The sequence below is a fragment of the Pantherophis guttatus genome, chromosome 2 (assembly GCF_059756535.1).
Source record: "Pantherophis guttatus breed Tessera chromosome 2, ASM5975653v1, whole genome shotgun sequence".
Classification (NCBI taxonomy): domain Eukaryota; kingdom Metazoa; phylum Chordata; class Lepidosauria; order Squamata; family Colubridae; genus Pantherophis; species Pantherophis guttatus.
In genome coordinates, this window is record NC_142064.1 from 32093140 (window position 1) to 32118174 (window position 25035).

Here is a 25035-nt window from a genome sequence, read left to right on the forward strand (position 1 = left end):
GAACAAAGTAAATTCTGAATCAGATTAAACATCCATCTAATATGCCATTCTCTTTTCCAACCAAATATCTCTGGGAGTCAAGGGATGCTTGAAATTAATAGATAGTTCTCATTGTTATTTCTTAGGAACCGTATATATGACCTGACACATATGAAGAATTTACACCTGATGCTAACAAAAGGATAACAATGGTTCGCTAAACAAATCACAATCTCTCGGTTCAGATATACCCTAAATTGTAATATATAACTCAAAGGAGTTATGATCCATCTTATTATGGATCAGAGGTATGCATGAATAAAGCTACTGCCTATGAACTAGAAGGCTTTTTGATGAACAGTAATCTATTTGCCCTTTACAACTGATCAGACATTCGGTTGCAAGCTATTTTGTCTGAATTCTTTTTTCATTTTACATTGTTCATCCTTAGTATATGAAACTGGGAGAATCCAGATGATTCTTAAATATAATTGAATTACTATGACTTCTGTAGCTATTGATGAAAGATGCTGGAAACTATAGTACAAAAACAACTGTGAAGGACCACAGATTCTCTAACCCTTACCTAGTTTAATTCAAATGAGTCCATGAATGTTTCCAGTATCTTTAGGCATGGTAAATCCTGGTCCATGTTCCTGTTTTTTTTTTAAATAAAAACTAGATGATGTTGGCAGTCTCAAGATTTCAGATGTCACAGCTGAATCCATTTATACAACTCTCAGACAACACCTTCCAGCCTCCATTTGTCCCTCCATTTGTCAATAAATCACTAGAAAACACTGATAACTGATTTGAATTTAAATGCAACATATGTATGCTGTGATTCAAATTTTGAATTAAAAAGAAATGAATAAAAGTAGTAGAAAAGTGAAAAAGTAGAGGAAAAAGAAAAATAAGGGACTTCTAGTCTTAACAACAGTGATGGAAATATTTATATTTTACCATCTCTAAGGTTGCATTAAAGTTTCCTTCTTCCATAGTTTACCATTTCTAATCAGTTCATTTTTTTTCCAGCAAAAAGTGCATAAGAGGTTTCCAGTCACTAAAAGGAACTGAAGCAAGTTTCAATAAAATATTAATATTATTGCCATCTGCTATAATGTATATTTAGAGGAAACTGGAATCCATTGAAGACTTTCAGAAATGGGTCAGGGTGCTCCATACTATTACTTTAGCAATTAGTCTAAATCAAGGCTCTTGAAAACAGAAGTTTCAGCCATTTCATTTTCAGCCACTATTATTCAACTAATAGTGCACAAAAAAATTAATTCCACTATATAGGCAAATTAGCTTAGCTGTAACAGAACTGTGTCATCTCCAGTAACTTCCTATATATTTCCTTAGATCTCTTTTATTAAAGAATTTGTATGGCTACACCTACAACTAATGATAACCACTTTGTGCTTCTGAAAGTATTTTAACACAGGACACAGAATTTGAGATTACCATGAATTCAAATTGCTACAAGATTCTTTGCTGGACCACATTACTATGATTCTTTTGGAAAAGGCATTATTGTATATTTCCAAGATGGTTGCAACTGATGGAGAGTGCTGGATTCCAATTGGGCAGATTCCTTTTCTTCTCACTCCAGTTATTTTTGATATGGATCATCTCAATCTGTACGTTATATGGTGGATTTGCCTGACTGAAGCAATATGAGTTAATAAGGCATCTTGTCAGTGTGCACAGTGTCACTATTTCAAATAGTGGTTTATCTACAAGGGAATATATACATACATGTACTAGGCAAAGTCAGGCAATCAATCATCAACTACAGCATAGAAGCATACAGAGAGAGAGATGCCTAATAGGGCCTTTCTTATAAAACAGCCTCTTAAAGTGATAACAGTTGAATAACCCTGCTGACTCATTCTCATTGCATCATCATTTCAGTATTACAGCCTTACAGCAGCTGTTCAGCTATTAAATCATTACCTTAACACATCTCCTTGACTACATCTAGTGATTCACTAAACAGGGGAGTTTGATAATTAAATATTCAGATTTGTAGACCAAATAAAGGGTATAAAGATAACATTATTATAGAAATAATAAGAAAATTGAATTATATCAGATTACTAATACTGTTTTCTATAGTGATTTTTATTACTTATCACAATCGTTGGCATTTATGAAAGCTTAACATGAAATGGGATTTTTTTTTTACTCAGAATGGCAATCTTTATTTAGGAAACAAGTTATATTAAACTTAATAAGAAGTCTGTCACTTAATAGCAATGGCTAAATTTCTAAATAGAATATGTAGCTATAAGTGTAAAAACTTTAGAAATACAGTTACCTCTACAAATATCCCTGGTTTAAAATAGCTTGAGACATGAGAATTGACTTTTTCCTGAAATAAAGAATGAAAAGAAAACACCACAGACAATACTGTATGAAAACGGCATATTTATTTTATTAAACTTATTCCAAATAACAGAGGACTGATCCATTATCCGTCCTTGAAAAATTGAGATAAGTAACTAGAGTGGAATGTGAATAATTATTTAAATGTTACTTTCTGAAACATGTATTCATTTGGCAAATACTCCACTGTGAATATGAAAGTGCTAGTGCTGTATTAAGCACCTAACTTTTTGGATTTGAAATACAATGAATCAGGATATACAGGACATTTTAACACATGCTTATAGAACGGGTAGGGCAGCTAAGAAAAACATGGAATCTTCATTTTAGAATTAAAACTAGCAACAGTAAGCACTATAGTAGCAATTTTTAAGTTAGCATTGGAGTAAATTTACCAAATGATTTCAGAACATTACACATAGTATAATTTAGAACAGTTTTTAGAGTTAATTATTAACACTTGTTAATTATTTACAAACTTATTCTAAATTATTATTTGTTAGCAGTTCCTCCCACTTTTAGAGTATACACTTAATGCAATTAGTTTAATTTGTTCTAGTGGCAACAGAACTTGTTAAAATACAGGTGGGAGGAACTTTTGTGGAAAACTCAAGATAGTTCAGTGGCTCCACATCTATTCATAATAAATGTTTAACAAACTGTTGTTTGGAGCAGAAGGTTGTCAATGTTCTTCCACCCACTCAATATTCCAGAATATCTTCCCCGAAGAGTTTTCTAAATATAACATTATACTGTGGCACTGAAAGCTTTCTCCTGAATGAACTGCTCTATTCCTGTAGAAATGATATAAGTAATTCTGTTCCGCATTTTTTAAAAATGGAGGGAGGAAAGAAACAAGGAAAAATAGCGGTGGTGGTGAAATCAGATTCATACTAGAGGGATAAAACTGCGATGAACGCAGTTTTTTATATAGTAGTCAAATGTTTTAAACAATGTACCTAAGTATGCCATTTCAAATTCTTAAATGGATTTGTAACGTACAGTCACCCTTCAAGGGTGCAAGCAGATAGATGACAAATACAGTTGATACCATACGTATAAAATTATATTAATATAGAACATGGTATCATTTCATAAGAAAGGTCTTTAGGTTTTCCATATGCAGATTCTCCCCATTCTATATTCTCTGGAGCTTTCTCTTTAACATTCCTTTATGTACCACTTCTGGACATCCATTCTAACTTCATCCTTCTACTAACCACTGAACACAAGTTATGTGAAGACTCCACTGCTTATTTCCTAAAGATGGAATTCACAATCGTCTTCTCCCGTCCCCATAGTATAGAAGATTTGGATGTTAATCCTTTTTGTAAAACAATACAGAAGAGCAAGCATTTTGCTATATCCTCTTTTCAAACTTAGCAGTTAATCAATAGCAATCACTCAACAAACTGATTTGGCTGCCCTCTTACATTATAAATGCAGCTTAATATCTCTGGTCCACTTTCTATAACCACACCTATCCATCTGTTCACTCATAGCTTTTCTTTCTCTTGCCATATTATCTTATCCTAAAGCAATTCAAACAGGCTGTCTTTTCTTTCAACAATTCCAATAATCAACCATACTTTGTCAAAAGTGAACCCTTTTATGTTTATTGCCAATTAGACATGCATAATTGTATATGTACCCCACAGCCTTGTATTGGAGGGCAAGAAACAACTTTATCGAATATAATTTATACATAACCTTTATACAGGAGTGATAGCCCATCTTCTATTCTTCTGACATGCACCAGCTGTTTTTCAGTGCACAGTATGCTGCAAAATCCATTCTCTCAAAAGAGAATGAAAAATCCACATGCTGTTGCTTATTAATATAAAGATGCTCCCCTGACACAGAGATTGTAATAAGTCAACAGTTCTAATTATAATCCATGTACAAAGGCATCACTAAACATACATGATATGTTCAAATCTGTGTGCAATGATCTGTTTCCAACAGACAATAAGGAATACACACAAAGAATTTTCTATCTCATGTCTGAGAAGAATTACAATGGTGATATTTGCTACAAGCTACAATATGCCTTTTGGAATTAGTGAAACAATATTTTAACTGATGTTTCTTGAATCAAGAATGCTCTTCAGTGCTACCACTGAAGGATCTGCTTCGAACATGGTTTCTCAGTTGCTCTATGAGCTCTGGATTTTGCTGCTGGATCTGCTGGGCAAATTGCTGTCCCCTGTACAAGATGTGTGTTTTTTAAAACAAAGATCAAATAAAGACTGTCATTATCATGTAATACTCAAAGATGAATGAAATATTATTCAAAAAGAAGTTATTGTTTACCCTAAGAGAAAAATACATAAGCATTTGGAAATTCTGTCTAACTTAATGTTAACTTAAGGATGTACAGGTAGTCCTTGACTTATGACACTAATGAAGCCTGCCCATTATGGTCATAAATTGTGATGGCCGTAAAGCAGGTCAACACATGACCAACTTTATTTTACCTTTTTAGCAGCCACCGTTATTATAGTCATGGTAATTAAGTGAATCCACAGTTGTTAAGCAAACCCATTATTTGTTGTAGGGTGTTTTGCTGAAAAGTTGAAATAAATGCTGATTTTTGTCAAAAACATAAATTAGTCACATGACTTTGGGATGCTGAAAATGGCTGTAAATGTGGGCCATTTGGAATGCATCTGAAATGTCATGTGTCTGAAGGAGGGGTCAGCTGCCAGAACCAGACCATAACTACTTTCTGGGGAGGGGGGGGGTCCATCATAACTATAAATGGTTGCTAAGTTACTGTCATTTAAAGAGGATTACTGTGTTAAGAATTATAAAACCGATAAAAACAACAAAGATTAATTTTTATTTGTGTGTTATATGTCAACATACATTATAGTTTGTAAAAAAAATCTACAAGATTTACACTACATTAAGCCATAATGTGTTTTGGTTGGCTTTGGCTTAATTCGTATCTAAACTCAGCCACATTTGATATGTGTGACAGCAAACTAGTCATGGGGCTAAAACAAGAGCAGTATGTGAATTCAGTCTTGGTAAGAATTGCTAAAAAAATTTCAGGAAGTCTAATATGTTTTTACTACAGGTAGTATTTGCAACAATATACTGTATCAAATGAATTATCAAAGCAGTGAACTAATGGAATGGGCATTAGGGACAATAAGGTGAAAAAGTAAAAAGTAAAAACCAAAAAGAGGTTTTCATTCTGGGAGTTAGCACCCACTACAGCAGTGTTTCTCAACCTTGGTAGCTTGAAGAGGGGTGGACTTCAACTCCCAGAATTGAAGGAGTTGAAGTTGTAGTCCACCCATCTTCAAGCTTCCAAGGTTGAGAAACACTGCACTACAGAAATGGCACTGTGCAAGTTGATGAAAAAGAATGGCTTATTTAAGATGATGATGATGATGCAACATATATACAATAAGCACAAGTTAACACCCAAACTAAAGCAGCTCTTTTCAACTTTGGATCCAAGGGCATGAATCCAGCTGGGCCAGTCACTTACTCTCGGCAATTGCAACCACTTCTGAAATATTGCCAAGAAAACTTCAGGGACTTGTCCAGGCAGTTGCCAGGAGACAAGACCAACTCAAAGATATAAACAAAACAAAGTAAAACAAATACCATACTACTTTTATTTACTGTAATTACAAATCCTTCATTAAATTATTTCCAGTATTTTTAGTCATTTTGATAGCCAGAAATATCTATACAACATCTTAAACTTCTTAAAGCTTAACCTTTTCTCAAATGGATTAACTCGGGGGTGTCAAACTCAAGGCCCGTGGGCCGGATCTGGCCCGTGTGGTGCTTAGATCTGGCCCGCGGGACCGGTCTGGGAACAGCAAAGGACCAGCCCGTCCTTTCACTCTGCCAGTGAAAACGGAGCTCAGGAGGATCACGTCCACCCCGGCCCCTGAAGTCAAACACAACCCTGATCTGGCCCTCAAATCGAGTTTGACACCCCTGGATTAATTAAATTGACTAAACTAACTAACTAAACTGAACTAACTAAATGGATTAAACCATATACTCACGCATGAATTAGGCTTGAGAGATCAGTGAGACCGCCAACACCTGCAGCAGGACCACCAATAGCATTTGTCATCATTCCTGACATTCTAAAGGGAACAGATATGACACTGATAGAGAGAAATACAGATTTTCAAATCCATTGTTATTAACTGTCATTTATACTCTTTTTCTTTAAGAGACTACAAGTAAATGTAAAGCCTATTTACACTGAGAATGAGATATATTAATGCAAACAATTTCCACTCACATAAATCCAAATAAGAATAATGTGAGGTTTTTTAAAAGTACAGTTGCCTGTTTACCATGAAAGTTGCTATCACTTGTGATCTCTGCAGAAACCGGGCGGGGGGGGACGACGACGGGGGGGACCAGTTATGATGATCCACCTCAGATGTCTTATGGTAGAAGTGGTTTTCAAGAGGCTTTTAAAGATTTCCCTACAAATCTGGTGAGTAGTTTGGCTCTTTACTTAGTTAATCTCTGGAATAGACAGTGAACAAGACTGTTGTGTAAAATTTCCCTCCCCGCCCTTCCATCACCTCCCTCTGGTTGCTGATCCAAAGGTGCTCATGGTTTAAGGAACAGCTCAAGGAAATTAAATGTAGATTTTACAGATTCTAGATCAGAGGTGTCAAACTCGTAGCCCATGGGCCGGATGCGTCATGCATTGGCCACGGCAGCGCCTGGTATAGCAAAGGGGAAAAAGCCGCGATATATCACACGATGACACCGTGACAACACGAGTTTGACACCCCTGTTCCAGATAGTAAAAAATGAATAAATATGACTGAACACTTGAATGAGCCTAGGTTTGGATCTACACTGTCTGCCTGCCTGCCTATCATCTCTCTCTCTCTCTCTCTCTCTCTCTCTCTCTCTCTCTCTCTCTCTCTCTCTCTCTCTCTCTCTCTCTCTCTCTCTCTCCCTCCCTCCCTCCCTCTCTCTCTCTCTCTCTCTCTCAAATTTAATATGTAATGTAAGCCACCCATTATACCTCTAAGTGGCTTACAATGTTAAAGATTTACTTTGCTGGTTAAGGTGATGAAATAGTTCTGTCTGTGCCCTACTTATGTCTGTGCATCTCACAGTTCTGTTTAGATGGACTGACATGCTGTTAGGGAATGATAGATGGAAAAAAACTTCAGGCTGGGAAGTTTTGGAGATAAAAATCACTTGAATTTGCAAGTTGGACACACATAATTAAAGGCAAAATTCAATGACATAGCTGATGCAATGGCTTCTAAGGCTCTCTAGAACTGTTTTAAACCTGTGGAATCTTTTGGAGCTTTTTCTTCCTGGACTTATATAAGCAGACAAGGAACAAACAGGCAACTGGATTTGAGAGATGGAAAATACTTCTTTAAAGGAAGGGACCAGTCACTTTGAAGAAGTGATTCTTTGACTGAGCAAATATCACTCGGCTTTTAATTGACCCTTTCTACATAAAGGCTGAGAATGTGATGAGGATTTTGCTAGAGTGAGTACTGGATGAAGTGGATTTTAACCTGGGCATGTGATCAAAACATCCTGATCATTACCCAGATAGGTAGAGTGCAGTGTTTCTTGCTCTATTGGACCTCCCAGTAACATTCAAAACTACTGACACATCCCGAACAGCAGATGGAGGTTTAGTCAGGATAATCTTTACTCAACTTTAGTTGATGCGCCAGAGTGACAATTTTTTGAGCAGCAAATTCTGCTCAATAGTCACTGATGCTCCCTTTGGCTACCTCTCAAAACTACTTACAAGCTTTATATTTTGTACTCTATTATGAGTCACCTAGAATCTAAAAGTGGTGGAATAGAAATCAAGTCACATAACACGCATGTACTCATTTTATTAGGATTTGAATTTCAGAAACTCATATGAATTTTCTTTGAACCCATCAAAGAACAGATTCTACTGCCAGATTTTCTTCTTGAGCTCAAAAGCAGACCTATAATCTCTTCTTCATCCTACCCTAACAAATGGAAAAATCATTACTAGAAAGAAAATTGTTCAGTGAAATTTCAGCACTAGGTGTGTTTCCTGAAAGTGATGTGTGCTCACCCTAATCCTCTATGTTATGCTTGCTTTGTCATCTCTATGACAACACAGGTGGCCTGTGTTGATACTTACAGTTGCTGGACTTGAGGATTCTGCATTAAACTTGCTGCCTGAAACAGATGAAATAATTTCAGCCATAAGGAAGCCAATAATTAGGGAGGATAGTTTCGTTAGCCAGTAGTATTGAGTAATGAAAACTTGCATTTTCAAGTCAAACTTTGTTGGGATTTAATTAACCTTAACATCAAATGACTATGGTATCTCAGTACTGGCCTATTATGAGTCTTATATAAGTAATATGTGGTTCTTTTGAAGCTGCTCCAACTGTCAAAAGCTCAGCTATTCGAATCTTTCCAAGTATGGGACCAAACTCCCAGTTTTTAGCAAAATATCAAAAACACTCTTTTTCATCAGACTTTTAGCTGTTCAAGCAATTTTAATTGTCCTGGTGTTAAGAAAATTGTATTGTCTCCATTTATTTTAATTGTATCGGTTTGATTGTTGAGTTTTTGTATTTTGCATTCCAGTTACAGGGTGCTTTGAATAAGGTGAAAGAAAGGATTTAATTTTAATCAATGGCATCATCATCTTAACAATGAATGAAAATATTATGTCAAGAAAAGTAAGGAACAGTTAGCCAATATAAGAAACAGTGGAACCCAGGAACAGCAAAAATATTTTTTAAGTTCACTTACCATGCTAATGAAGGCAGGATTGTTTATCAAACTTGCCATATCAAAACTCAGACCAGTTCCAATCTGAAAATAAATACATGACAGCTGTAAGTAAAGAAGCACTGGATAACTAAAATACTTAAACAATGTATTATTATAAATGGTTTGAAAGCTAACTTACAGGACTGGACATGTCTCTTGATTTCTGTTCAGCTATTTTCAGGTTTGATTTGTAAGAATCATTTTCTGGATCAAGATCCAGTGCCTTTTGGTAACTGTTAATTGCCTCTTGATATTTATTCATTGAAGTCAGAGCCAATCTAATAAGAACAAAGGGAGCCAATATGAGGACAATCTGAATAAATATTTCTATTTTTTAAAATCTATTCTTTAAAAATATAGTTTAAATTGTAGGGAAAAGAATGGGCTCAAATCCATTAAAAGTATGCCTCAAAGTAATAAAATGTTAATATTTCCCTGGCTCTATAGCTTTATTTTAAAACCGCATTCACTGAATATTTATATTTGTTACTTTATTGCTCAGTTTATCTGCAGCAGTGGTTCTCAACCTTCCTAATGCCGCGATCCTTTAATACAGTTCCTCATGTTGTGGTGACTCCCAACCATAAAATTATTCCTAAAACCATTGAAAATATGTGTTTTCCGATGGTCTTAGACGACCCCTATGAAAGGGTCGTTCGACCCCCAAAGGGGTTGCGACCCACAGGTTGAAAAACACTAATCTACAGTGTCTAGTAGTAACTCTCTACTGCAGTTTCATACAAGCTTCCCTCTGCCCCTCATCCCAACTACCTGTATAATTGCTGAGGTGTTTTTGTAGGAGAAGAGTAGGCAGAGCTGCGGGTGGGGGCAGAATAAAGCACATCATCAGTTTAAAGTCCTTGCATTGCCACAAGTGATCCAAGTCTAGCCCTTCCTTGACTTCCTTTGACACTTATGGTGCAAATTTAGTGCTGATCGTTGGTTGACCTGATTGTGTATAGGCTATAGCTATAGGCTGTATATAGTAAATAAATCGTTTATGCTGCAACCTACACTAATAGTTCTGATTCTTTGTACCTCACAGTTTTGTATGCAAAGTCTGCGACTAAGGTCCCTTTAAAAGCATGGACCATATATATACATTTGTAATCATATAATGTAGTATATGTGTAGCTAACAGTATCACACCACGTTTAAGGAGAATTTTATTACAATTTGCATACATTCAGAAAATAGGGAGTGGTATATAATTTCAATTCTGTGTAGTAGGATACCATGAGAATTGGGCTTACCATACGGTTACATCAGGGGTGAAATGCTACCGTTTCGGGCCGGTTCACTAGAACCAAGAGTAAAATATGCTACCGGTTCATCGAACTGGTAGTAAACATCTGCTTTAAAAAGTAAAAAAAAAGTTCCGACAATCAGGCATCGCTCACCTGATCTTTGGAACTTTTTTTTTTTTATTTTACTTTTTAAGCATTTTTTTACTACCAGTTCTACCAGTCCGGTAGTTAAAAATGCTTTAAAAAGTTAAAAGAAAAAAGAAAAAAAAAGCAGCAAATTCAAAAGCCCGCGTTTGGTGCAGATTGCGCATGCGTGCGCAGCATGTATCCAGCATGCACTGCGCATGTGCATGATTGGCACGCACCACACTTGCAGCAAACTGGTGGCAACCAGCAGAGGATTTCACCCCTGGGTTACATGCATATTACACTAACTTCTCACTTAGTAAACTTCTCAAATAGTAAATGGTAAATAGTGTTTCAAAAAGAATGTAAATTTTTTCTGTTTGCAAGATAACTTTTGGTAGCTTATAGATTAGTTGCACAAAACAATGGTCGGGTTCTAGAACCAAAGATAATTTCCTACATGTTGGGATCAAATTTTACTTTTAAGAAGCTCAAATCTTGCTTATCTTGAAATTATTGAGGGTCAACAGAGAGGGTCATGATGAGTCAACTGAAAACAGGCCATTCATTAAAGTACTTACATTTTTTTGAAACCATGTTATATAACCCACCAAATATTATCATGGAGTTTAAAAATACTTATTACCCTATGTCCTTGAAAGTTCTCAATGGGCCTTTAACAAGGAAGGAAAGAAGGAAGAAAAGAAAGAAAGAAAGAAAGAAAGGAAAGAAAGAAAGAAAGAAAGAAAGAAAGAAAGAAAGAAAGAAAGAAAGAAAGAAAGAAAGAAAGAAAGAAAGAAAGAAAGAAAGAAAAATCTTTCACGTAAAGAAAACTTTCTTGATCTGGCTTTTGCTTATTTTTCAGTTACAGGATGGGAGAATAAATTGAAAGTTAAAAAATGATTTAAAAGTCCATTGATGAACATATATAAAATCGTCTGGGACACTGCAGGTTTCATAAACACAAGAGGTAGAACCTCAAAATTAATTGCTTTGGTTTTGAATTGAATTAAAATCATGAAGCATATCAGAATGAAATCATGCAGTAACCCAGACAGCCCTTTCATTTTGGGGGTATTAATTTGAATAGCTTAGTTTAATTAAATTGATTAAATTATTATTATTAGAATAGAATAGAATAGAATAGAATAGAATAGAATAGAATAGAATAGAATAGAATAGAATAGAATAGAATAGAATAGAATAGAATAGAATAGAACAGAACAGAATAGCAGAGTTGGAAGGGATCTTGGAGGTCTTGTAGTCCAACACCCTGCCCAGGCAGGAAACCCTACACCACTTCAGACAAATGGTTATCCAACATCTTCTTATTCAGATGTTATCCAACATATTCAGATTTTGTTTTTGTTGTTAGTTGCGAAGTCGTGTCCAACCCATCGCGACTCCAAGGACAACGTTCCTCCAGACCTTCCTGACCTCTACCATCCTCTGGCGTCCATTTAAGCTCACGCCTATTGCTTCAGTGATTCCATCCAGCCACTTCGTTCTCTATCACCCCTTCTTTTGCCCTCAATCTTTCCCAGCATTAGGCTCTTCTCCAGCGAGTCCTTCCTTCTCATTAGGTGGCCAAAGTATTTGAGTTTCATCTTCAGGATCTGGCCTTCTAAAGAGCAGTCAGGGTTGATCTCCTCTAGGACTGACTTGTTTGTTCGCCTTGCAGTCCAAGGGATTCACAGGAGTCTTCTTCAGCACCATAGTTCAAAGGCCTCAATTTTTTGGCACTCAGCCTTTCTTATGGTCCAACTTTCACAGCCATACATTGCAACTAGGAAAACAATAGCGTTGACTATACACACTTTTGTTGGCGGGGTGATGTCCCTGCTTTTCAGTATGCTGTCTAGATTTGCCATAGCTTTCCTCCCCAGGATCAAGCGTCTTTTAATTTCTTGGCTGCAGTCCCCATCTGAGGTGATCATGGAGCCCAGGAAAACAAAATCTGTCACTACCTCCATTTCTTCCCCATCTAGTTGCCAGGATTATTCAGATTAATGAATTCAAATTAATCTCTTAGCTTCTTGGTAGTAAAGTAAAAAGATATACTAATTTGAGATGTTTGTAAATATTTTAAATATCTAGAGCTTTTCCCTCTTAGAGAAAATAGTTCAGACTACTAGGAGGAGGTTCATATTCCTCCTTTTGTGAGAAAATAGAAAAGGATATGGAGAGGAAGAGAGGAAGAAGAATACTACAGAGATTAGAAAGTGTGGAGAACAAGAGAGAACAAAGGAGAGAAGGGAAAGAAAGAAGGAACAAGAGTGCTAGAGAAAGAAAAATATGGAGGTGGAAATAAATGAATGAGTGTCAAAGAACGAATTAATGGCACTCTTGCTCCATGACTGTTTTTAATCTTTCACAGCACCAGTACATGGTCTAAGGGAATGTAACAAAAAATAGAATAAGTCCCTCTTTGAAGCAGATGGGTGGTCCAGAAATGTGAGATATAACAAGTTAATTTGCTTACCCCATTCTTCCATATGCTTTGCTGTATTTTGGATCTATTGCAATTGCTCTCTCACAGTCTTTTATTGCTTCACTGTGATTGTTCAGTTTACTTTGAGCAGCAGCTCTACGGTGTGAAAAAAGAGTGAAGCTCAAAAAATATAAAAGTCAACAAAATGATCTCCATCTGACCACCAACTATTAATTATGTTGTCTTGCGTTGAAAAAAAAGGCTGTAGATTGTTTTTCCACCCACCAATTACATGTTTTTTTGAGTAAAAAGAATATTGAAGGAAAAAAACCAGCCACGTTTGCATTTTTGTCAAGAAACACATTCTTCATAAAATTAAGAATACCTTTAGAGCAGCATTTCTTATACTTTTTTGCTCTCAGACCCCTTCCCACTTTTAAAAATTATGGAGGATCCCAAAGGTTTTAGGTTCTGACAGGTTCTGGAGAACCACTAGCGGAAATTTTGAGTAGTTTGGAGAACCAGCAAATGCCACCTCTGGCTGGCCCCAAAGTGGGATAGGAATAGAGATTTTGCAATATCCTTCCCCCAGAAGTGGGGAGGGATTGGGGATTTTGCAGTATCCTTCCCCTGCCACACCCACCAAGCCACACCACGCCCACCAAGCCACACCCACAGAACCAGTAGTAAAAAAAATTGGATTTCACCACACACACACACACATATATCATATTAAAAATTAGAACTTATCATTTATAGAATAGTTATTTATTGAATCATGTTAAAATAATATTATACCAATTAAATATTAACATAAATATTTTTCATGAAAAGCCCTACATTCTTAACTAAATAAAATTAATAATGAGAAGAATGATCTTGTTTTAAATTTTTGCAAGTATTTTCAATATCTGGCAAATAATTTTGATTTCTTGGATCTCTGAAGGGTCCTTTGGGACTCCCAGGGCTCCTCAGACCACACTTTAGGAAACACTACTCTAGAGTTTGTTTATTAATATAAATGCCACATGACTTCAGAATGACTCTGGACAATTTACTCCATGGAAACATAAACAAATAAGTAAACAGAGGAAAGTCTGTATCCAGACAAGACAACCTCCATATATTATAAATACACACCTGACAGAAGTTAAAAGCCACCCCACCCCAGGCCTGGGAGAACTACCAGGTTTTTAAAAACTTCTAGAACAACAGCAGAAGGCTATTCCCAGGGGGCAGGTGCTGTGTCAGAGAAGGCACAATTCTTAGGTCCGGACAGATGATATGGTTGAATGCAGTGCTTCTCAAATTCAATAATTTCAACATGTGTAGAATTCTAGAATTCCCCAGACAGCATACTGGCTGCAGAATTCTGGAAGTTGAAGTCTACATATCTTATAATTGCTGAGGTTGAGAAACACTGATTTAAATGGATACAACCTGAAACAACCACCTCTGCCTGATTTTACCAGACAGACAGAAACCATGCAAGAGAGTCAGCTCTTGTTGAGAGTCATATCATGTTGCTAACTGTTCAATTTCTCCTTAACTCAAAAATATCTTTTCCTGGGATATGCATATGCTATGCAAGGACGGGAAAAGAAACAGCTTTTTAAAGAATGCACACATGTCTTCCAAAGTATTTGTTCTGCTTCAGAACTGAAGAGCTGCACATTCCTAAAACTAAACAAAGACTTGCCCATCTAATTCTACTAACGTTTTTTCAAAAGAAGTCCCATTTATCTCCACCCGGCCTTAAATTTCAAATAAAAAGGTAGTTGATAACTGAGCCTAATTAAGGAAGGACAATAAATACAGCAGTGAAATTAACAAACGTCTGGCATAGTATTCTGCAGAACAGTGGCGTATACTGAAAAAAGTATAAATGTAATTCAGAAATAAATATCCGCATGCTTTATATGAACTTTACCTGTTGCAGTAATAGACCGCATTATTTGAATCTAATTCTATAGCCCTGGTGTAACAATCCACAGCAGCTGCACAATTGTCTTCTTTCATGTGATTATTACCTAAAATAAATCATCATAATAAAATGGCCATGAATAATTGAAATGATGGATTGCTGTTTTGAACAATAGCCTTACGGGTGCTATAAAATATACCCCGTAAAAAACAACTCGGTTGCCCTTCATAAATATTGTTTTGGAAGCAAATTATTTTGAGCAATGTTATATAAACTGGGACTATTAAAATTTGTCTCCTGTAATTTCAGTTGACACAAGATGGCACATTCCTTGAAAAACTAGCTGAAATTAGTGATCCATTACAGTTCCAACACCTAGCTAGAGTATCATAACTGAAATCAAAAGATTTGTGTCCAGATGCCATGTCATGAATGACGGCAATTTTGGATATCCTTTAGCTTAAGTTGATAATAATAATTACACATAATTACACAGGACAAAAATAATAGATTTAAGTCACAGAAAAAATAACAGATTTAAGTTATAGTTATAGAACTATAAAGAATACTTTAAAAGTGGAACCAATTACCAATGAACTAAGAAATGGATTGTCTTTGAATGAAGCACTGAGGCAGAAGATGGATAGCCATCTGTCAGAAATGCTTTAATTTATATTACTGCATTGAGCAGGGAGTTGCTAATTGGAGTAGCAACAAAAATAGCTACTGTTTGCATTCTACTAAACCACTTATGAGCTCGCATTCTTTTGTATGGGAGTCACACTGAATGTACAGTATATTATGATCTGAAAGGAAAGAAATGATGTTACTAAAATGAAGCTGACAATGATAGGAGATGCAAATAAAGGCTTGATTCATGAAACAAGAAACTCTAAGGATTTTTACCATGTTTTCCCGAAAATAAGACAGGGTCTTATTTTCTTTTGACCCCCCCCCCAATTCGGAGCCTTCAATGTTGCAATCCTGCAATATGCTGAAGGCTCGGAATGGGGTATTTTTTTTTTGCGAACAGCTTGAAAATGGGGATTTTCCTGCCTTTCACCTTGTTCTGAAGCTCAGCACAGACTGTGAAAGGATAAGAGGCAAAATCCCCCCTCCCCATTTTCAAGCAGTTTGCAAAAACATCCCATTCCGAGCCTTCCGAGCCTTCAATGTGAATATGCAGGTGTGAAGTGACCTCCATGCCTCCCTAAAGGAAGGCATGGAAATCCATACACCTGGGACATCCTTGAAGACCTTGAAGGAGCTGCCGATGTGCAGGAAATGTGCAGGAGATTTTCTGAACATCAGCAGCGGTGTCTCCTCGCAGGGCTTCTTCCAATGTCCCAGGTGTATTTATTTATTGTTTATTATTTATTGGTTAGATTTATATGCCGCCCTTCTCCGGAGACTCAGGGGGACTTACAATGCGTTAAGTAATAGCCTTCATATTTTTGTATATACCTGCTTAGTAGGGCTTTTGGCCCCCCCAAGCGGTGTTCTTTTTTTATACAAAGTCAGCTTATTGCCCCCACTATCCGGGTCCTCATTTTACCTACCTTGAAAGGATGGAAGGCTGAGTCAACCTTCAGCCGGTTGAGATTTGAACTTGCAGTAATTGCAGGCAGCTGGTGCTAATTAACAGCACATTAATCTGCTGTGCCACCAAGGCTCTGGATTTCCATGCCTTCCTTTCCTGTCCTGTGAACGGAATTGCCTGCTGTGACTGTCACTGTTAGTTAAGGAGGGCGAGGAGTGTGGGGTGTGTCGCTTGGCCTCCGGCTTTTTTTACAGCAGCAATTGGCAGCAAAAGTGGACGTGCTTGCTGGAGGCGGGCACCTGAGCAGTACCCGTGAATCAGCTGTTGATTGAATGGCAGCCGGAGTGCTTCAGCTGATCCCATTAAGGGACTGAGACGCCCTGAGATGATGGGGGAAGGGAAGGGCTGTCTTCTGTGCTGGCCACGTCCACCCCTTCACCCCTTCACTAGGGCTTATTTTCAGGGGAGGACGTATATTTACACCCACCCCAAAAATCAGGCTTGGCTTTATTTTCGGGACATGTTGTATTTTTGGGGATAGGTTAATACAACCATAGGCTGCAAAGCAGAAAGTCTTATATTAGTCTATACACTAGACCAAAATTAAGGAAGGCATACTATGCTGATGTGATATGTGATTTAAATGCAATATACCTTTCCAGTCCTAAGTCCAAAGAAGCATTTATACTGATTTGCTGTACATTTTATGTTCTTGTGTTTTTTTAAATTCTTCCACAGCAGCCAGGACACATTATACTTGAAACACACTGTTCATTCCATACAAGATCATCTATTAAACACCAATAGTCTGAACATCTGTAATTCATTCATGAGCTTATCTATCATCATGACCAAAAAATAAACTACATTATCAATTATTAAACTACATTATCAATTATTAAACTACATTATCCCTTTTTTAGTTTTTTAGTTTTTAAATGGTTATTAATTGTTTAGTTTTAATTTGTTAATGGGTTTTAATTCGCACTGTTTTAATTCGGGCCAAAGTATATAATTCTTTTAATTAATTTTAAATTTTGTATTGTTATGTATTTTAGTTTTGGCTGTGCACCGCCCTGAGTCTACTAGGAGAAGGGCGGTATATAAATTGAATGAATGAATGAATGAATGAATGAATGAATCAATCAATCAATCAATCAATCAATCAATCAATCAATCAATAAATAAATAAATAAATAAATAAATGGTGGAAAGGATTCTTTTCTTCAATTCCTTTTCTGTTTCCTACCTTCATCCTTGAGCTGATCAGCTTTTTCAAGGTCCTCTGGCAAAGAATCTGAGAGAGGCAGAATCTCATTCTATGGGTATTTTAAAGAAAGACAAATATTATTTTCTCTAACCCTTTATTTAGGGTCATTTATATCACTGATCTTAAACAAGCCACAAGGGCCCTATTCTGCAATAAATATCAATATCAGGAAGAAATCAATGCTATAAAGTAATTTCCTTTTTAGTGCACAGTATGTCAGAGCAGAGACACTATCCAAAATAGTAATCTGGGAGTACTCAAGTCCGCTCTTTCAATCTTGAGTTCCATTTACTATATTAATTTTGAACACAAGCAGTAGGATAAGCAATGCACCAATTTATGCTGGATTTCACCATATTCAATAGCTCTGAGTATGTCAATTTCTTACTTCGGTATGTAGAAGAAATGGATCTGATTGCCTTCTCTTGAAATATTTCTCATTCTCTCTCTCCCTCTCTCCCTCCCTCCCCCCCCCCTCTCTCTCACACACACACACACATTATTGCATTACTGTTCTAACCAGGGTTTTTCCTACGTAAATCAAGATGTTTATATAGCCATAGTTAAGTGACATCACAAATCAATATTTTCTAGGCTTTATCAGACATATAAGCAGCATTATGCTGTCTGTTGTAAGACTTAAGGGAGACTAAAATAGATCTATTTCGGGCTTATTTGCCTTCACCAGTTAGCCACACCCTCATTTTATGACTCCTCCCTATAACGGTCAAATATTTATTTTGTTCTTTTTTCGTAGGTCTATATGTGCATTACTGTTCTAGCCAGGGTTTTTCCTACGTAAATCAAGATGTAAATCAAGATGATTTGGGATGTCACTTAACTATGGCTATATAAACATCTTGATTTACGTAGGAAAAATCCTGGCTAGAACAGTAATGCACATATAGACCTATGAAAAAAGAATATATATATATATATTCAGATCTGGACGCAGGAAATATGCAAACTAAATGCAACTATATGCATTATATGCAACTAAATGCAACTATAAACTATATGCAAACTAAAGCTAGTTTAAATATTAATCAGCAGTGTGCAACTAAGATGTCTGAAGGTATACAAGGTATTTTGTATGAAAGTATACAAAACTAAATTATAAACATTTATTTACATTTCTACATGAAATGTACATTTCTAATTAAGCTATTCTATCTACAAATGTACAATAGTTCTTGATCTATATGAAATCAAAATCAAATCAGAACTTGCAAAAAAGGGATGGAAATAAAATCTATAAGCTAGTGAAAACCTTTGGGCCAGACTAACAAAAGTATCGTAACTTTTCATAAATAAGGCATCACCTATAAGAAAGGCCATTCTTACAATTCTTTGGTAGCAAACTGGAGCTAGAATTCTCTATAGAAAAGTGTACCCTGTTAAAATGTTTGAATTTCTATATAGATACAATAATACAAAAATTCATTTACGTGTACCTTATGACAGGAATCTGTAAATATTTCTATCAAACGTGAAGGTACTGCAAGACGGGTATCCTCTAAATTAATTTTGAAAACTGTCTCCAAACACTGAATTGCCACTAGAGAGAAATAAATTATTTTTTTAAATAATGTGATTTTATCATCATAAATTTCATACCATAATTGTTATCTGGTCTTAAACCCAAAAACCAATAACCTGGGTTTTTGACTCTGATATTCTGAAGGCAATTTAACTTCCATAATGCACAGCTATCATATATCTCAATACTCTGATGACTGTAAATTGGAATAAGATTGGAATGTAAAATGGATGGAACCCTTGTTAGATATATCTTTTTTCTTTATGTTTCTATGCAGAGCAACCAGATCCCATCTTGTTTTGTTTTGTATTGTGTTTTTGGTTTTTTTAAATTATTATTATTATCTCTTTTATTCATTAAACATGAAACTCAGTCAACTGAACATATTTGTATCACAAATATTATTGACTGGCACTGATGGTTGATACCGGTTGCTGCCAGCATCCTAGGTATTGACCAAGTATCTTCTTATAATGTATGATATTCCAATTAGCAGAGTTTTTTGCAGTTCCGCTGTTGTTACTGCAGGAAGCTGTAATTTCTTGATGTATTTTGTAAAATTCTTGGAGATGGTGCCAAGTGCCCTGATGACAATGGGTATCACTGTTACATGTTTCATCCATAGCCGTGTAGTTTCGATGGCCAGGTTGCGATATTTCGTGATTTTTTCCAGTTCTTTTTCTTTGACTCTGGCGTCTCCTGATACAGTGATATCAATAAACTGTACGCTTCGGCCCTCGACAACTATGATATCTGGCGTGTTGTGGTTCAAATAATCACATCATCATCACCATCATCATCATCATTATTATTATTATATTGTGAGCTATTTAGAGTCAGCTTGGAGCTGGGCAGTACCTAAATTAAGTTCAGAAAGATATGAATCTGCAAGAAATCCAAGAAGAGTGTCGGTCAATAAATCTAGACCAATAATGAGGAAAACAATTAATAAAGCATTGCCCTTGACTTGCCAATATGGTCTTTGTTAATCTTCAGAGTCTCTCAAAATTGTTTGAGATTTATACAATAAATATAGTATAAAGTATTTACAGTATAAATCTCAAACATTTCTCTAAGCAGTTGTGCATGATGATCTGACATGATTGCTAGTTTTTGTGTGCCTTTAAATGGAATTTTATAACATCATGTTCAGTTACTACTGATTTAACAAGTTATCCTAATGAACAATCTCTTTCTTATTGTTTTAGTGTTAATAATACGTTTTATAATTCCATGATATATCTTTCTGAAGCCATACAATATATGATATATTCTGATGATGAAAGTGGATTTCTGCCATCCTTTGTGAATCAAATAATTTTTTTGATTTTTTTTCTTGTAGGTTTGTAGATCATGTTTAAATTGATTTTCTCCAGAAGCTTTCCACTTCAATCCATAATGGTTTCAATATAAAGGAGAAGCAACTTTGTTTCTTTGCCTCAGAAGATGGCAGCCATTGCTGCTGGCAAATGGTCAGGGTACCAAAAAAAATTGGGCTGTGGCCTGTTAGGTCAGAAGATCATCACCATTTGATTGTTCATGAAAGCCTGAATCAATATATGATATATTCTATCTTTAATAAGATTTAAACATGACGTTAAACTTATCCTAGAAATTTGAAACAATTTATGTAGAATTTTGTATGTCTCAAACATGAGGTGTAGCAAAGGGCATTATTTTATTTATTTATACCATTGTTCTAATGGTATAAAGCTTCATTCCACATTTAGTGTTGGATTGATAATGCTGCCTCCACCAATGTATTTCCCTTGCCCCAGTAGTCGGCAAAATCAACTCCCATCTCAACTGACACTCAAGTAACGATGCCAGCCAAATATCCCTTAATGATGAGACAAAAAGACAACAAATACCAAGCCTACTCAGACAGAATCTAAAATTGTGCAAAATACAAATATTTCAGAAATATTTCAATTAGCATAAAATTGGGGACTTCTAGGAAGTCAGTTTTTTTCCTGGTAATGGAGAGATGTAAATGATTTGATCCTAGATAAGCCTCCTTTCTGGGGAAGTGGGGAGATTTACTACAGTGGCTTTACATATGTAAATCCAGATTAGAGCAGCTTTAGTCCAAACTGATTTTGGGATATATTGCAGGAAACTACAATACTTTCAATTACTGCATTGAAGTTATGTTTACAAATAAAAATTAAATTAAAAAGTGAGGTTGCGTAACTTCTAAAAGGTATTCAGTAAATCTCTGTTATGATAATGGCTTAGAATTTTACTCCTCTTAATCACTAATGAGTGAAATGTTTTTACCCATTTGATTTGGAAGAAGTGTTTTATAATACCTTTTTAAATTATTTTTAAAAAACATCAAAGCAGACTTTCCTAATTAAATATTTTCCTTAAAAAGTATCAACATTTTATTGATATAAAATAGAGAAAATCTCAAAAGCTTTCAAAGTACACTCGTTGCTTCAACTAACAATACCTCTAAATGTAATTTCATTTGAATATTCTAAAATTAGATTCAATTATTTAGACTTAACAGTAAACAAAATTTGTTCAGACATAAGCTTCACAATCTTAATCATATGCCTACATTCCCAAATACCTACAGCCTGGCTAGCAAGAATAACTTAACATATGGTAGAAAAAAATATATTTAACAAATCAGCACAATTGTTAGCCTATAGCTAGCAGCATCATGATCATGCTGTCCATATATTCAGCAGGAGTTGAACTTGATAGAAAAAACTCTTTTAATGATTAAAATTGTTTTATAATTAAATGAGCATAATTTAATCAAAATGGATGCAATCCATAAGCTTGCAATCTCTGCTAAGCAGGAGATGGTAGCATCAAGCTGGTCTCAAAAATTAAACAGGGTTCAGAAAGTACTTGTTGCAACATTCTAGGACCACAGACTAGTTACCCCGTGGTAAGATGGGGTGGCCAATAAATTTTATAAATAAATAAATAGTCTGGGAAGTGAAAAAATAGCTCTGAAGAAAATAAAGGTAAAAGATTTCAATATTACCGTCAAGGAAACTGCATGGATGTTTTTATGTAATTATTATAATTCCCTGGGACATGGAAAATCCAAGGTATTAAAGCAACTGATAGATAAATCTTTTATCATCACAAGCTATCCGCATACTGGTGGTTAACTCTGGAACTTACAATCAAGATTGGTTTTAACATACTGCAAGAAATAATGTATCTTTCCCTTTATTAAATAGAAAGCTAACCTTACTAGTTACTAAATAAATCCTACACATGAAATCTACTCTAGGTTTGTGAATTCTTGCCTGCCACAATAATTGTCCATGTGAACTGGGTGCACATTCTGGAATACCAAACTTTCCTCTATGACTATGCACTGAAAGAGAAAACTGACTGTGTTGAACGATCTTTCTGATTCACCCTTTTACTTTTTTAAGAATGACTGAGGTAAATGTCTAAGGGACTCTAAAGTTCTTCAGTTTTAAAATAGGTTTATGAAATACAATAAATAAAGCATTAACACTTAACAGCAATATTTCATTTAAATACCAAGTTGCCCCATCTCTACACACCTTCCAAGCTTTCTTGTTCATCTGATGTGAAAGTATCCATCTGACTCTGTTCTCTCAGGAAATGGATGATAGCATAAACGAGGTGCTTCACTGAAGACATTCTCAAATTTAATGCAGCTTTCCTGAATCATAAAAACAGGACAATTTTCTGTTAATGAATTTAACGTCTATTGCACTGAAGAAATGGACAATGAGGAGTTGTATTCTGAATTAGATTTTTAACTGAGAATCTCTTTCTTGAGGAAAAGCTTTCAGTCAATTTTAAATATCATGGACTCAGTTCTTCAAGAAGGACAAGAACTTTTTAGATATTATTTTACTCTTATTAATCTATTAATAGAATACAAATAATAATTCAAAGAAAAATGTAATGAAAAATATTGCTTAAATCACCAATTTGATTAACCAATTTTATTTCCCGTTTCTCCATCTTCAATAGTTAGAATAAGAAATGGAATCTAAAGCATATAGCAGGGATGGCTAACCTTTTTGCCATCGCGTGCCAAAAGCGGGGGAAGCTGGGGGGTCACGTGCATGTGTGCCCACACCCATAATTATATTTGCCCCCCCCCCCCCGTGTATGTGCTTGTGATACCGCCCTGCCCTCTCCCCCACTTTTGGCATGCGATGGCACAGTGGGCCCAGTTTCCGGCCTCCGGAGGGCCTCCGGGAGGGGGGAGGCCGTTTTTTGCTCTCCCCAGGTTACTAGAGAGGCTCTGGAGCCTGGGGAAAGCAAAAAAATGGGCCTTCCCCACCCACCCAGGCAGGAAACAGCTTGTTTCCCTACTTCTGGTGGGCCAAGAAGGCCCAAAAATCAGCTGGCCGGCACGCACATGCGCGCCAGAGCTGAGTTCGCATGCCCACTGATATGGCTCCGTGTGCCACTTGTGGCACGCATGCCATAGGTTCGCCATAACGGGCATATAGTCTTCTTTCATCCTGGGATTCTGTTTATAAATTAACAAACTGCTGTTTGTTTGAAGTTTCATAACATTCTCTTAATCCACAGCTGAACCTGCCTTTGACATTCCTGCCATCTGTGGGCTGAAGAAGCTAGATCCAATCTGTGCATAAACTGATTTGGCTGAACCTGCCCTCCAGCATGCAATGTTTTCATCTGAAGAAGCAAACACAAATGTATTCAATTCAACTGTATTATGGCCTTTAGACAGCAAATAAAATAGTAAAGGAGCAGTAAATAAACCATAACTATACAACAATCAGTGTGATTTTCCACTATGGATCCCCTGCCAGAATCTGCTAAATAACAAAGCTTTGCAACATTGTGTGTTGCATGAGAAACATTATCAACAAACAACACAGAAGATAGCTTAGTGACCAGGGATTGATCCTAAAATGGGAAAAATAGTTTTGGCTCAATGTTGTATTAAACTTAACAATGTAAAAGAAGATGAGTAATTGATTCTACCTACTTCTTGTGTGCAATATGGGCAGAGATCAGTGGTGGGATTCAAGTAATTTAACAACTGGTTCTCTGCCCTAATGATTTCTTCCAACAACCAGTTTGCCAAACTGCTCAGAAAGTTAACAACCGGTTCTCCCGAAGTGGTGCGAAGTGGCTGAATCCCACCACTGGCAGAGACAATGAACCACAAACTGTTTGCATTGTACTTGCATGCTTTTTAAAAAATAAATAAATAAATTGCCCTTTAAAAATGCTGTAGTAAGTGCATTACAGCCAGGGCCGGATTTAGATGAAAAGAGGCCCTAGGCTATTCCACTTATGAGGCCCTTTCACCAGTGGTGGGATTCAATTTTTTTAACAACAGGTTCTGTGGGCGTGGCTTAGTTGGGGGTGTGGCTTGGCAATCATGTGACTGGGTGGCGTGGCTAGCTAGTCACATGATTGTGTAGGCGTGGGTAGCTCGTTATGTGACCGGGTGGGCGTGGCTATGTGCATAGGGACTACTCAGAGGGGTGAAAAAAGTCATTTCTGACTGGTCCTCGCACTTTTGACTGGTCCTCACACTTATGACCATCCTCACATTTATGCCCGTGCAGCTTTCTTAACAACCATGTCACTCATTTCACAACTGCTTCTCTTCACCATGGTGACAAGATAGGGCAAAAATGTAAAATGTGAGGACAGTCGTAAGTTCGAGGACTGGTCAAAAGTGCGAGGACCAGTCAGAAATAACTTTTTCAGCCCTCTGAATAGTCCATATGCATAAAAGGATACAGCAATAGAGAGGGATGAAGGAAGGGAAGGGAAATTAAAGTAGGAGGGAG

The 25035-nt window shown here is 36.3% G+C and overlaps 1 protein-coding gene across 2 annotated transcripts in view; it reads right to left on the bottom strand.

The window, feature by feature from the left end:
• Positions 1–2395: 2395 nt before the first annotated feature.
• Positions 2396–25035, bottom strand: part of SGTB (small glutamine rich tetratricopeptide repeat co-chaperone beta) — a 31753-nt gene continuing 9113 nt past the window's right edge. The window contains exons 2-11 of one of the 2 annotated variants that reach the window (XM_034441011.2): positions 22786–22907; positions 19158–19261; positions 17683–17752; positions 14900–14999; positions 13021–13125; positions 9305–9443; positions 9145–9207; positions 8522–8559; positions 6405–6488; positions 2396–4576 (exon numbers count right to left, since the gene is read on the bottom strand). In XM_034441011.2, the coding sequence (XP_034296902.1) occupies positions 4465–4576; positions 6405–6488; positions 8522–8559; positions 9145–9207; positions 9305–9443; positions 13021–13125; positions 14900–14999; positions 17683–17752; positions 19158–19261; positions 22786–22885 (915 nt within the window). In that variant the 5' untranslated portion in view covers positions 22886–22907 and the 3' untranslated portion in view covers positions 2396–4464. Of the gene's footprint in view, positions 4577–6404; positions 6510–8521; positions 8560–9144; positions 9208–9304; positions 9444–13020; positions 13126–14899; positions 15000–17682; positions 17753–19157; positions 19262–22785; positions 22908–25035 lie in introns of both variants that reach the window. The other variant, XM_034441010.2, reaches the window with a different exon arrangement.